This window comes from Sceloporus occidentalis, unplaced genomic scaffold (assembly GCF_023333645.1).
Source record: "Sceloporus occidentalis isolate IW3139 unplaced genomic scaffold, rSceOcc1.0.p SCAF_5, whole genome shotgun sequence".
NCBI lineage: Eukaryota > Metazoa > Chordata > Lepidosauria > Squamata > Phrynosomatidae > Sceloporus > Sceloporus occidentalis.
In genome coordinates, this window is record NW_028316985.1 from 2,619,893 (window position 1) to 2,634,263 (window position 14,371).

General features: G+C 45.3%; 1 protein-coding gene across 5 annotated transcripts in view; it reads right to left on the reverse strand.

Moving 5' to 3' along the window:
• Positions 1-3,645: 3,645 nt before the first annotated feature.
• The window catches only part of LOC149311554 (coiled-coil domain-containing protein 136-like), a 45,578-nt gene continuing 34,852 nt past the window's right edge, over positions 3,646-14,371 (reverse strand). For 3 of the 5 annotated variants that reach the window (XM_089527370.1, XM_089527369.1, XM_089527367.1), the window contains 2 exons: positions 13,859-14,002; positions 3,646-5,337 (listed from right to left, as the gene is read on the reverse strand). In XM_089527370.1, coding sequence (XP_089383496.1) covers positions 5,230-5,337; positions 13,859-14,002 — 252 coding nt within the window. In that variant the 3' untranslated portion in view covers positions 3,646-5,229. Of the gene's footprint in view, positions 5,338-12,283; positions 12,396-13,858; positions 14,003-14,371 lie in introns of all 5 variants that reach the window. The other 2 variants (XM_089527368.1, XM_089527372.1) reach the window with 2 other exon arrangements.

Genomic DNA, 14,371 nt, shown 5'->3' on the forward strand with positions numbered 1-14,371 from the left:
ATAAAAAAACACTGTTTTTTCTTCCTGAGAGAGCATCTTTGTAGGATTCTTTAGGTCCTCCAGTGCAACTCTGAGGTCAACATTTGTTAACATAGAATTGCACTGGAGGATCTACAAATGCCTAGAGAATTGTTCTCTCTATGGCCTCATTCCCACTATGTTTTAAACCATTTTGCAATCTGGTCTGAAGTGGTTTAAATGACCCAGGTTCACACTTGAACCAAATCACTGAAGCGGTTCAGAGAGGGGGCCATGCGCTAGACCCATTTGACCCACGTCTTTTTGACGCTGATTTTTTCCACACCTTTTTCGATAAATCAATTCCATGTGAACAAGATGTGGATCAGAATTGATTTAAATTGCCCTTTGGCTGGCTGAAGCGCATGCATTTTGAATTGATTCATTTGTCAATGTGAACGACAAATGGGTTATTTTACAGGAAAAATATGTGATCGGGGCAAATGTAGTGTGAACCACGCTCTGCTGTCTAATCGATCCATCCAACTCTGCCATGGTATGACTCCTGGAAAGGAGAGAAGTTGCCATGATTTTAAAACAGCAATCTTCTGCCATATCAATGGGCTTTTGGCCTTAGCCTTCATCCAACCATTAGTCCCCAACAGAGTAGACCCATTCATTTGCATTGACTTCCCAATTCCCCATTCATTTAATGAGTCTCCTCCATTTGGAACTAGCCGTTGGGATCAGACCCTCCTTCCTTCCAGAAAGAAAATTCACCAGCATGTTCCAAGAAACAAAGAATATACTTTTATACCCAACCACAGTGAAAATGCCTCTTCTTCCCCTCTGGTCATAAGACAGAGTTTTGGCTGATTCGGTTCTAAGTTGCCTCAAGCCCTTTTTTGAACCAGCTCATGTTCAGAACTGTGATCCTGGTTGTCCCCTTAGAATCGTACTTTTTATTTATTCAACCATTTGTATCCTACCCAGTGTCATAAGATCTCTGAGCAAGCTACAATACAATCAAACAGTTTAAAATTTAAAACAGTAGAAACCATCTAAACATGCTAAAAACAGAAAATACTGACAAAAAAAGCAGAGTGTTAAAATCCCTGTTCAGCTAAAACTTAGAGTCACCCGGCATCTCTTATTATAAGGGATGTTTCTTATTTGAGGGCTAGAAGGCTTATCCTTTATGGGGTGTCCCTTAGTTAAGGGCCAGAAATATTTTCCTTTATGGGATGTCTTTTATTCGAGGTCCAGAAAGCTTGTCCTCTTATTTGAGGGCTGTAAAACTTGTCCCTTATTTAAGGGTCATAAAGCTTGTTCCTTATGAAGCATCCCTTATTTGAGAGCTGGAAAACATATCCATTATTTTACAGCGCTTTATAAATAAAGGATTATTATTATTATTATTATTATTATTATTATTATTATTATTATTATTGGGTTGCCAAGTGTCCCTTAGTATAAAAGTGTTGCTTATTTGGTGCTAGAAAGTTGTCCCTTACGGTGCGTCCCTTATTCAAGGACCAGAAATCTTGTCTCTTGTATTGTGTGTCTTATTTAAGCGCCAAAATGCTTGCCCTTTATGGGATGTCCTTTATTCAAGAGCCACAACGCTTGTCAAACAAACAAACAGCTTCATTTATATGCCACTTCATACTGAACTAACAGTGTCTAAGTAGTTTACACAACTGTAAGCTAATGGAAGGGCCAGAAAGCTTGTCCCTTATAGCATGTCCCATAGTCAAGTGCCAGAAAGCTTGTCCCTTACAGGTTGTCCCTTATTTATGGGTCAAAGCTCTTGCCCTTTATGGGATGTTCCTTATTCAAGGGCCAGAAAGTTTGTCCCTTATGGGGTGTCCTCATCTGATGGCTTGAATGTTTCTTTCTTATTGGGTTATCAGGTCTTTTCATATAAGATCCTTTATACAAAGACCAAAAAACACATCCCTAGCCCGCCACCTGGCTTTTTGGAGGCTTCAATCCTTGGCTAGGAGAAATTTTCATCTCCCCCTAAACCATCCATTCCTAACCCGGAATAGAAAGAGACCACTATTCAGAGCAATCCTTTTTCTTCCTCCTACTCCAATCTCATCTTCCAAAAATACAGCCACTCTCCATTCTCTAGGGAAGCTAAAAAAGAAGCATGGCTTGGATCCAAGACCGTTGGCTCATGGCCCATGTCTCTGTGAGTCTGGCACTTAAATATAGCCGATGAGGTTCTCTCTCTTGGAGCACCTGGCCTCCGACTTGGAGAAAGGCCGGTGAGTAAGACACACGGCATGTGCCGCTCCAGAGGAGAACAACATGTGCTTCTGACCCTGTCTCTTTCGGCCCAGCACTGGGCCCAAAAGAGCACCCAAGTCCCTTCTCTGCTCCCAAAAGGCAGAGAAGACGGAGATAGTTGTGGTGTTTGTGTGTGTGACTTTTTTGGCTGTCCCAGCAAGCAGGCCTGGTGTGAACCCATCCCATTCCTCTATCCACCTGGGACGGGACAGCGAGTATAGTCCAGTGACTCACAGATACCTTCCAGAGCCTTCTAGCTTGGTTTCACCCTTGCAGGACTATTCAGTGGTCCCTCTTTGCAGTCTGGGGCTGACAGTGTGTGATTTGCCCAAAGCAGGTTTCCATGGCTGGGCTGGGAATCTAACCCTGATCTTCAGAGCCCAAGTCCTATGCTCAAACCATTACACCACACTGGCTTTGGGATTTCATACACACAGGTCAATCCCTCATCAACTGTCCAACTGTCTTAATGTGCAGTTTTTTGGGGATTTTTTTGGTTTATGTGGCCATGTTTGCTCCTGATGTTTCGCCAGCATCTGTGGTTGGCATCTTCAGAGAATGTTGGCAACTAGCATGGAAGTGAGTGGGGTGTGTGTATATACACACACACACACACTGTGTGGCTCTAGGTTGGGAAGAGTGATTTCCATATTAATCTGTGTATTGTTCTGTTGTTGGCCTCTGGGTGGGAGGATAAGCAAGGAGGATTTGGGTCTGCTCAATTAGGGATCATTGTCTGCCAGGAAAATCCCTCACCTTGAGTGGTTTTCATTTGCATTTGCTGGGCCTCGAAGTGGTTTACAGTGCATTAGCCAATTGTCCCCAACAAGTTGGGTACTCATTTTACCAACCTATGACAGAATGGAAGGCTGAGTCAACCTGGAGCCCTGTAGGATCGAATTCACAATTTCCCCTTGCTGTTTTAAAAACTAATTTAGAATTTGCTGTTTGGAGTTCGTGGTTTGGAGCCATCGTACATAGGCTAGAAGTCCAGCTTTTAAAGCATTACTCAAAGCCCTCTCGCTGCTACCTACTGAACTTAACCAACTCCTCCACTGAAGTCAATTGTGGGTGCCCTCCCAGGACCCCAGCGTTTTGGGTAACATACATTTAAGTACAATGCCCATGCACAATGCATATCCATGAGCAGTGGCCCCAGATGTGCGAACCTAATACCTCACCTTGAGCTGGTTGATGACGTTCATTAGCTAGAAATGTCCAACCACATCCTTAGGGGGACTTGAGTATCCATAAGACACCACCAGCGTTCAGGCCAATGGGATAATATAGAAGGCATCATCCGCCACTGTTTTTGACCATTCCTTGATGAGACAAAGAGGCGATTGGAACAAGAACAGACAAGAGACAGAGGTATTTATAAAGATCTTTTCTTTTCTTTTTTACTGAGCTACAACATAGAACAAAGACAAAGATCCACAGAGAGTCTCCGGTATCTTTTTTTTTTTTTTTAAGATTCGTTTCTTAAAAGTGATCTGCCCCATTTCAGATGGAAACAGGGAGCAGAGTTCGAGGGAAGAGACAGAAAAAGGTGGGAGCAGACTGCTCAGTGATGGAGCAAGCACCCTCGGACAGACACACACAGGCACAAATAAATCATGCAGGGCTAAGATCTCATGCCCACGGGGTCCCAGAGGCTATGCCACCATGGTCCAAAAAGCTGTCACTCTCCTTCCCCATTGCGATTGGTGGGCTGGGAGGAATCAATCGCTGGAAAGGAACTCAAACGGTGACCACCATGACTCCCCAAGCGGGTCTTCACAATACAACTCTCCCCAAACCCAACTATATCTCTCTAGCAGTCCCACACTGGCCTGCCAGCCTTGAAGTTGCAAAGACCACGTTCACACACACATATGCACTGACCTACGAGTATTTCCTAAGGCTAGGAGCAAGTTGGGGAGGCAGGATAGCCAGACAAGAAATGAGAAGATGACATGAGGGCACGATGCATAGATTCAGGGGCTTGGGAGAGGCAGCGGCCTGTTCCTGGGAAAGATGGAACTATCTGGAAGTTACTTTTGAGAGGAAGTAGGCTAGATAAAGCAAGGTACACGCATAGCTCTGTTTGCCTTTGGCCACTTTGGAGCATCCCAGGTTTGCTCACATGGGTCCCATTCACAGTGTTAAAACAGGCCTTAAATATTGCCAAAAAAAGAGAGGAGAAATCATGGATTTTCCCTGGCCCCATATGCTGGTTGATCCCCTGCATTATTGTCAGTGTTTTACTGCTGTGGATGGAAAGAATCAGCATCCTGCAAGGGTAGTGCTGTGAAACAGGTATTGCTCCCGATCGCCCCCTTTGGGCTGACCCAAAAGGAGTGGCATGGAATGGTCTCCGGGGAGGGAAAAGAAGATGCAGGGGTCAAGGGGCCGTGGCTTTCTGCTCTTTCCTGAGCTTGAGCATCCCTTCTGAACCTCAGAAGGGGGCTCGGTTCCAAACTCTCACCTCTCTTCCTTCCTCGGTCCTGACCCAACCTTTCCCAGCACATCCAGATTGGGTGCAACATGGCAGCTTGGAGCACTAAAGGAGCAACTAGAGGAAGGAGTGTTCTTCCCTTCTCTGGTTTCCTATGAGCAAAAGGGGTAGGGAGCCAGGATCAGGCTGGAAGCCCCATTGTACAACCTAAATGCCACCTCATCCTTTCACCCCACCCTGTCTCCTCCATATGAGGCTCAGTGAAAACCCAAAGAAAGGTAAGGAGAGGGTGCGGGTTTTTGCTACAGGAGATAAAAAGAGACAGAGGGTACTGTCCAGCGTGGGGGCTGAGATCCATGATGGACCCTCTAAAGGTCAAGGGGACTGGTTCCCTAGACTCCAGCCTCCACAATGCAGGCTGGGGTGCAGGGTGGGGAGAGAGAAAGTGCTCAGTTTGCACAACAGGGAAGGGTGTGTGGGGAGGGCGTGTGGCATGTGTGGTCCTCTCTGTGAGGGGAAGGGGACACAGAGGCTCCCCCTCAGGTGGCCATCCAACCGTGGCTGCATCTCTTCAGGCAGGGGTACAGGAACAAGGCCCCGGCCACCACGACAAACAGGGCAAAAGGTCTCATCCCTCCGGCTGGGACCTGCACAAAAAGGAGAGGGGAACAGAGTGAAGTCAGTGATGGGGCCCTGTAACACATACACACACACCCTGGCTCAATCCCCCTTCCATGCATTAGAGTTGATTGAACCATGCTAAGAGCCACTGAAGTGCATTACTTCCTCAACCATAGCTCTCTGCTCCTGAAACTATGGCAGCACAGAGTCGGCTTCCATCCTGTCCTCTACTGTGCTCCCTTCTGCTTTAGTTAGAAGAACTAGAGAAAACTCTCCTTCAATGGCCCCATGCTACTCCCCACCGCTAAAATTCACACACACATGTTCCACCAGTCCAAATAAGAAGAAAAAAATCACAACTCTCCAGAGGTTTTAAAAATGAGGTTGAATCCAGCAAAGCCACGGTTCAAGTGTCACCATTAACCTAGATCTATTCACTGAAACAGGAAACTCAAGATTAATCCATAAGGAACTCGACTTTTCCTGTGCAGTAAGCCACTAAGACCAGAACCAAGCAAAGCACTGTGGTTAAGGCAGGTGAAGATTTTAGGAACCTGGTGCAAATTCTCAAATCACCTGCTAACAGGCCAGGTGGCCTTACAAGCAAGCCACTCCTCTCAAGAGTTGGCTCCCTACCTGCAATACAAGGCCTACCTTGCAAGACTGATGTTAGGAGCACTGATCTAACATACTTGAATGTATGTGCAGCTAGTGGAGAACTTCCTAGCTCTATAGAGCTTAAGCATCTGTGACATAACTTTATACTCCATCAGTGCATCTGAAGAAGTGGATTTCACAAAAGCTCAGGCTACAATAAATCAGCCTCAAAGGTATTGCTAGCTTCTTCTTCCTCATTCTTCCTCTTTAGCTCTGTAGAAAGACTATGTTATTACACTCTGGGTCAAAATGCACCTTCCTTTCTTTGCAGAGAATTACAGCCACCCCGTAATTCCTAATTCCCTGTATGGCACTAATATGGATTTTAGATCCACCTATATCCTTGTGCATTGGATGTAAAAACCATATTAGTGCTATACCTTCACTGGGCCAACCAACTGGCCACAGAAATACAGTTTATGCAAACTTTCAAGGCAATGTTACTTTCATTTCCAGCTCACTGTCGTATTGATTCCTCTAGTCATTCTTCAGATGTGTCAAACTACATCTCTCATCATCCTTCACCAGCACAGCTGCACTGGCTGGAAGATTATGGAGGTTATAGTCCAACACATCCCAAGGGTGCCAGTTGGGAAAGGCTGCCCTATGCTACATCTGGGACTCCAGTCCTCCCAGTAAAGGCCATCCCATCCACCAGTGCCTAAATCAATTCTCTTTACATTTTTGCCCCTTTGGGCCAATTTAGGCCCAAAAGATGCCCTTTTTAAAAAAACAAGAGAAAGTAGAAAGAAAAGCTCGAGAGCTAGTGTGATGTAGTGGTTTGAGTGTTGGACTCTGGCTGCACCTGCACTGAAGAAATAATCCAGTTTGACACCACATTAACTGCCATGCATGACTCAATGCTATAAAATCTGTATTTGCTGATCTCTCTGGCAGAGAAGGCTAAAACTACAATTCCCAGAATTCTAGAACACTGAGCTGTAGCAGTTACAGTGGTGTGAAACGGGATTATTTCTGCAGTGCAGATGCAGCCTATGACTCTGAAGACCAGGGTGTGAAAGCCCACTTGGCCACTGAAACCCACTGGGTGACCTTGGACAAGTCACACTCTCTCAGCATCAAAAGAAGGCAATGGCAAACCCCTTCTGAACAAATCTGGCCAAGAATACACCATAACACAGTTGCCATAAGTCAGACATGACATGGAAGCACACAATACCAAACAGAAAGTAACTTCTGCTCATTTCTTGTAATTAAAAAAGGTCTGCCTTGGACCTAAAATTGCCCAGGAGGGCTAAAAATGGTGAGAATGCCCCCCACAACTAGCTGGCATCAGAGGGGGAATGTTTTTGGGATTTCTGTGGTGGATGCAGCCTTCCAAGGTCTCTACAAGCCAAGGTGGCCCCTGGCCTTCCATAGTTAATAATAATAATAATTAATAATTTGTTTTATTTATATACCGCTATTCCAAAGATCATAGCGGTGAACAGCAAGTAAGCTAATTAGCAAGTAAGCTAATTTGCCCCCAACAGTCTGGGTACTCATTTTAGCGACCTTGGAAGGATGCAAGCCTGAGTCGAGCTTGGGCCCTTTTGCTGGTCTTGAACTTGCAACCTTGTGGTTTTGAGTGAATGGCTGCAGTACAGGCATTTAACCACTGCGCCACCAGGGCTCTAGTTGCCCACACTTGCTATGCATGTTTACTCTCCCTTAGCATCCCATGCCTTCAACATCTCTTCTCCTAAAGTCCAAACTATATGTATCCTGTTCGCCGACATCACCACCACAACATGCAACCAGAATTAAACCTCAGAGATGTGGCCGTGTTAGTCTGGAATAATTGGTATGCAAAGCCATCTTGGAGCACCTTTGAGACTAACTGAGGGGGCATCCATACTGTAGAAATAATGCAGTTTGACACTACTGCTATTAAGAAGGATCTCTTCTGGCAGGCCTTTCCAGACTACGTTAGATCCATTAGATCCATTAGACTTGCCTCCCCTCTATTGATACAGATATCAAAATTGATTGATACCATAGCTCTGCCCCCCCCCCCCCCCGAGGAAGACTCATTTCTTGCACTAATCTGGCCGAATTTTTAGTGTATTCCTATTGAACAGTTTTAAATTTTTTGATGTTTAATCTCTTTTTATAGGTTGATCACTGTTTTTATGATTGGGGGGAGGGATGGCGTACTGTAGTGCCATCCTATGGAATCCAGGGATTTGTAGTTTTACAAGGTCTCTAGCCTCCCCTAACAAAAAATGCATGGCAATTAAAACAATGTCAGACTGTTAATTCTGCCGTGTAGATGCACCCCATTAATCCTACAGAATACTGAGGGATCTGTCTCTTGTGAGTTATTCAGCCTGGTCTGTCAGAGGAAAGCCCTGAGGTCTCACCAAACTGCAAATCCCAGAGTTCCATGGAATACAGCCATGGCAGATAAAGCAGTGTCAAACTGTATTAACTTTGCAGTGTAGATGCTGCCTACTAATGCCACAAATACCTGGGATTTGTCATTCGGTGAGGTATTCAACCTGGTCTACCAGAGGAGAGCCCTAAGGCCTTACAAGCTACAGATCCCAGGATTCTGTAGGAAGGAGCCTTGGCAGACAAAGTGGTGTCAAACTGCATTATTTCTACGATGCAAATGCACCCTGAGTGAAAGGAACCACAAAGGTGTTATAAGATTCCTTTGCATGCAGAATTAAACCTGTGACGTAATGATGAGCTCAAAGTTACTGTATTGGCGCCAATCCAGCAGCCAAAGTGGATTTTTGCTTCCAGAATGCCAGAATTTTAGCTCCTCCTAATAATATGCTGCAAAGGCCAAAATAGTCATTGCAAGCAACCCCTCTGCGTGACGGATTCACATCACAGAAAACTCGCCATGTGTTTGGAAGCACTGTGGACCCTCGACCCATTCAGAATTAACCCCCGAAAAATGGGTCCATTAATGGGCAACCTTTTCTGGCTTCAATCAAAGTTCATTATGCTTAACTGAACCACACTAAGGGCCAATGAAATGCATGGCGGAATAATTTTGACAACAGCCATCTTGTGGCACTTGTATCTTTATTTCTGTGCAGCATTCAAAGGCTCTGCTTAATGGAACAGCAACCCCAGGGGCAGGGAAGGAAGGAAGGAATGCCCCCCCATCAACCTACCTTATGGGGGTATTGTAAGGATTTTTAAAAAGTGGGGAAGAGGACCACCACGTAGGCCACATTGTGGGCCTTGGAGGAAAATTAGGATAGTAACGTAACAAAGAAAGAAAGAAAGGGTGAAGAATTCAGAGAGACATGCTGGAAAGTGAGCAAGGTGTGGTACATAAAATAACCAAACTCTTGACCTGGGATCTATCTTAACTACACAGATATATCACTTTCATACCACTTTAACTGCCATGGCTCCATCCCAGGATTTGTACCCCATCTCTCATCAAACTACAAACCCCAGAATAACACTAGAGAGGCTCATAACAACTATTAAAGTGGTATGAAGCTTCTATAACATAGTGAATAATAGTAATAATTTCCCCTCCACTTTTTGACAAGTCAGTAGAACCTGGGCTTTGGCTAGGGGTGCAACCACAACTGCCTGGCATGAAGTTACTTTAAATTAGTGAATAATAGTAGTAGTTGTTGTAGTAGTAGTTGTATTAGTAGTAGTTGTTGTTATTATTATTATTATTATTACTCTCCACTTTTTTAGCAAGTAGGTAGAACCTGGGCTTCCTCCAGAGGTGCAACCACAACTGTCTGGCATGAAGCTACTTTAAATTAGTAAATAATAATAGTAGTATTTGTTATTGTTGTTGTTATTACTCTCCACTTTTTTAGCAAGTAGGTAGAACCTGGGCTTCAGCCAGAGGTGAAACCACAACTGTCCGGTATAAAGCTGCTATAAGTTAGGGAATAATAATAATAATAATAATAATAATAATAATAATTCCCCTTCACTTTTTTTGACAAATGGGTGAAACCTAGGCATCAGCCAGAGGTGTAACCACAACTGGCTGATAAGAAGCTGCTATAACTTAGTGAATAATAACAATTATTATTATTATTAGTTGTTGTTTGTTGTTATCCACCGAATTGATCTCAACCCATGGCGACTCCATGGATGAGATATGTCCAAGGCTCCCTGTCCTCCACTGCTCTGCTCAGGTCCTGCAAATTCATACCCATGACTTCCTTAATAGAGTCCATCCATCTGGCATGTGGTCTTCCTTTCTTTCTGCTTCACTCCACCTTTCCTACCATTATTTTCTTTTCCTATTATTCATGCCTTGTCATGATGTGGCCAAAGTACAACAACCTGAGTCTAGTCATCTTGGCTTCCAGAAAAGTTTCTGCTTTGATCTGGTCTAGCACCCATTTGTTTGACTTCTTGCTTGTCCTCAGCACTCTTCTCAAGCATCACATCTCAAAGGAGTTGATTTTCTTCCTATCCACTTTCTTCACTGTCCAGCTCTTGTATCCATACTTGGTAATAGGAATACAATTGCTTATACGATTCTAACTTTCTTGCTCAGTTGTACATCTTAACATTTTAGGATCTTCTCTAGTTCTTTCGTATCTGCCTCCCCATTCTTAGTCTTCTTATGCTTTCTTGACTGCAGTCCCTGCTCCGATCAATGTTTGATTCCAGGTATGAGAACTCTCACTATTTCTATTTCCTCATTTTCTAGGTTAAATTTGTATAGATTCTCCATGGTCATTATCTTTCTTTTCTTTATGTTCAATAAAAGCCTGCTTTTGCACTTTCTTCCTTGATCTTCCCTAGTAGTTTCTCTAGGTCTGTGATGTTTTTTGCTAGTAGCGTTGTGTCATCTGCATACCTTAGATTGTTGATATTCCTGCCTCATATTTTCACTCCTCCTTCTTCTGTGTTCAAGCCTGCTTTTCACATAGTATGTTGTGCATACAAATCGAACAGATAGGGTCAAAGGATCCATCCTTGCCTGACCCACTTGCCAAGTGGGAACCATTCTGTTTCTCCTTGTTTTGTCCTGACAGTGACTTCTTGTCCTGAGTAAAGATTCCTCTTTAGGACTATCTAGATGTATTAGCACTCCCATCATGTCTTTAAGGGTGTTCCATAGACTATCATGATCTATGCAGTCAAAGGCCTTGCTATAAAGCACATGCTGATTTTCTTTTGGAATTCCCTGGTGGGCTCTATTAGTCATAATATGTTTGCAATGTGGTCCCTGGTGCCTCTTCCTTTCCTGAATCCTGCTTGAACCTCTGGGATTTCTCTCTCCATGTATGGTTGGAGTCTATGCTGCAGAAATTTGAGCATAATTTTGCTTGCGTAAGATTATTACTACCCTCCGCTTTTTTATTATTATTTTATTTATGAGATTTTATGTGTGTATATATACAGTGCACCCGCATTATACACGGCTTTGAGCTTACACACTCAAGCCGCGGGATGCAAGGGGTGGCATGTCCCATTCAGATGAATGGGGGCGTGCGCGGCGTGCACACAAGCCCCATTCAAGTGAATGGGGCTCCAGCATAGGCGGAATTCGCCTTACGCGGCGGGGTCCAGAACAGATCCCCTGTGTAACGCAAGGGTCCAGTGTGTGTGTGTGTGTGTGTGTGTGTGTGTGTATAGTATGTTAAAATATGTATTAAAACCGTTTAGCCAAAGTTAGCAAACCTTAGATATCTCTCTTACTCCTGGGGCTATGATTCCCATTTAGCACCTCGTATACAGCCTGATACACACCGCCAGGACATGACGTCCTGGCGGCGATAGTAGGGCTCAGGACCGCACACTATGTGCCAGCAGCACCACTATTCAGCGGCACCACCCATATGGGGGGCATATGGATGACATGTGGGTGTCTGATCACCCACACGTCGCAGCAAGGAAGGGGTGTAACGCAGGCATTACAATGCTGCAAAAAAGGAGCCACTCTAGGCGGCTCCTTTTTTGCTGTGCAGTGTTACCGTTCCATTTGCTTGCTGCGGTAACGCTGCGCAACAAAAAGGGGCAGCATTTAAACACCAGTCTGTACTGCCCCATAGTTTGGGCCAAAAGGGGATTATGAGATTATTACTATCCTCTAGTTTTTTGGCAAGTGAGTAGAACCAGAGGCATAACCGCAACTATCTGGAATAGATCCTTGCATGAGAAGTGGAAAAGGAGGCTGAGACAGGAGATGGGCAAGGAAGAGGCAGTGGGTTCAGGAGAAGGACAGTAGGTAGGATGTGACTGTAGGAAGGGAGGGCAGGCAGAAAGCAACAGAAATTGGGGGACAGGGAAAGCACAGCCTCTCGGGCAGTCAGGCAAAGCAAAGCGTGTCAGCCCAGTGGAAGAAGCAGATCCCAACAATACCTGATCAGGGTTAGGATGAGGTCTCGGCCCACCAACACCAGAGCAGAGCCACTATAACAACCAGTCCTATGAAAGGGAGTGAGATTATGGGAGGGTCAGGCGCACGTGGGACCTGGGCAAGGAGCCAGGAGGAGGGAGCGTGGAGTGGATGATGGAGGTGACACCACAAAGACCACAAAGGGGGTGATGAGCCAAGGAGGCAGGAGGAAGGAGAGAAAAGAGAGAGGTTAGACCACAAAAGGGGACCCTCTAGGCAGCAGCAGTCGTCCAGACCCGAAGGGGATGAAGCAGGCTCTGACATCCCACGCCTTGGTGCTGCATGTCTCTCTTTTTAAATTTTAATTACATAAAGAAGAGACTGGCTGGATCAGACCTGAAGGCCATGTAGATCAGCATCCTAATTCCTAAATGAGTTAACCAGATGGTTCAGGGAAGCTCCCAAGTGAGACTTGAAAGCAACAGTCCTCTCCCACTGTTGCTACACAGCAACTGGAATTAGAGGTACACTGCTCCTGAATGTGGAGATTCCACAGAGACATCCTCACTCATGGTGAACGATTGGCCTATCCTCTGCCACAATTGGTCTTCATCACTGTTTCAAGCCCTCTGAGCTAGTGGTCATTGCCCCACCTCTTGTGGCAGCAAATTCCATCAATGAGTTATGCATTTTGTAAGCAAGAGGGATGAAATATGGAACTGTTTGAAGGGTACCTGTACACAATGCTGCAGCACATTGCCCCCCAGCACATCTGCTCCCAAACTAGGAAATACTGATGACGTACAGAGCCCAATAACTGGGAAAGCATCTGTGCTACAAGGTGCCAACTTTATTACGGCACCTGACCATGGAGTGAGGGGATCGGTTTATGTAGCAAACTAAACTCCCAAATTGGAAGATGGCGAGACTCCCAGATATAATAGAAAATAGCCATCCCTGCTGTTAGGGAACTAAGTTGTTTTTCAGCCTGGCCCCTAGTTTGGGAGATGTTACTTTTTTGGTCTACTGTCCCAGAATCACCATGCTGGCTGGAGATTCTGGGAGTCATGATAAAAAAAGCAGTTTACCTACTCTAGATTATTTCTCTAAAGGGCCATCATAGAGTCAGATGCCATGCGCTCACAGATTTTGCAAGAGTCCTACTTCTTGTCAGGGGTTAATACCTCTTTAGTCCTGGATTGCCAACAATGGCATCACAAAGAGGGTGCAGGGGGTACAGACTGCACCAGGTAGTACCCCAGAAGAGGGGTGACACCTGGGAGGGCCCTCCTGGCTTGCCATAGCAGCAGAAGCCTCCTCATGAGAAGACCTCTGCTGTAGTGGCAAAGAAGAGGGTCAAGGGCACCCTTTTGGCCTCCACCACTCCTGGGTAACACCAGGGCTGGAGACGCCACTGATGGTCAACACACCAGGCAAGATGTCTCAGAGAGAAGCAAACTGGAGCTCATCATGCCTGGTTCCTACAGGCTGATGCTGAGTAGAGCTAAGAAGCCTTGGTCCTCTAGCTGAACCCAGTAGTCTCAATGTCCCGTCCCCTTTGAGCCCTTCTCTGTGCCCCACTGCTCTGGGGGGATTACCCGTCCGCCAATGGGGATGGTGCCATTGAGCCGCTCGATCTCCTCTTTGCACAACCGAAGCTCTTCATGCAACTGCTCCCACTCAGTCTGGCTGAGCTGGCACTTGCCCTCCAATTCACGCAGACTGTGCTGGGCTTGGTCACACTGCAAGGATAAAGGGAGGGGGGAGGAAGAAGATGGCAGAGAGGGCAAGCTGTCAAGAAAAGCATCACCACCTCTGTGCTGCAACACCATTTGCCCCAGCACCCCTTGGATCTGTCAGATTGCAAGCCCCTCAAAATTCATAAACAATAACAACATAACAATAGGAGGATGCAATGGAACATAGTTGCAAAATAAAATGAAAATAATGTCAATAAAAGCCAATGCAAAAAACAACCACCACCAATTATAATGAATTTGGAAAATACACAGTTCCCTCCAACATTTCACAGGTGAAAACCAGGACATTTGCAACCAAGCAACATCAGAATGTGATCAAGATGGCAAAAGTTATTCATAAGGAAGAACAGG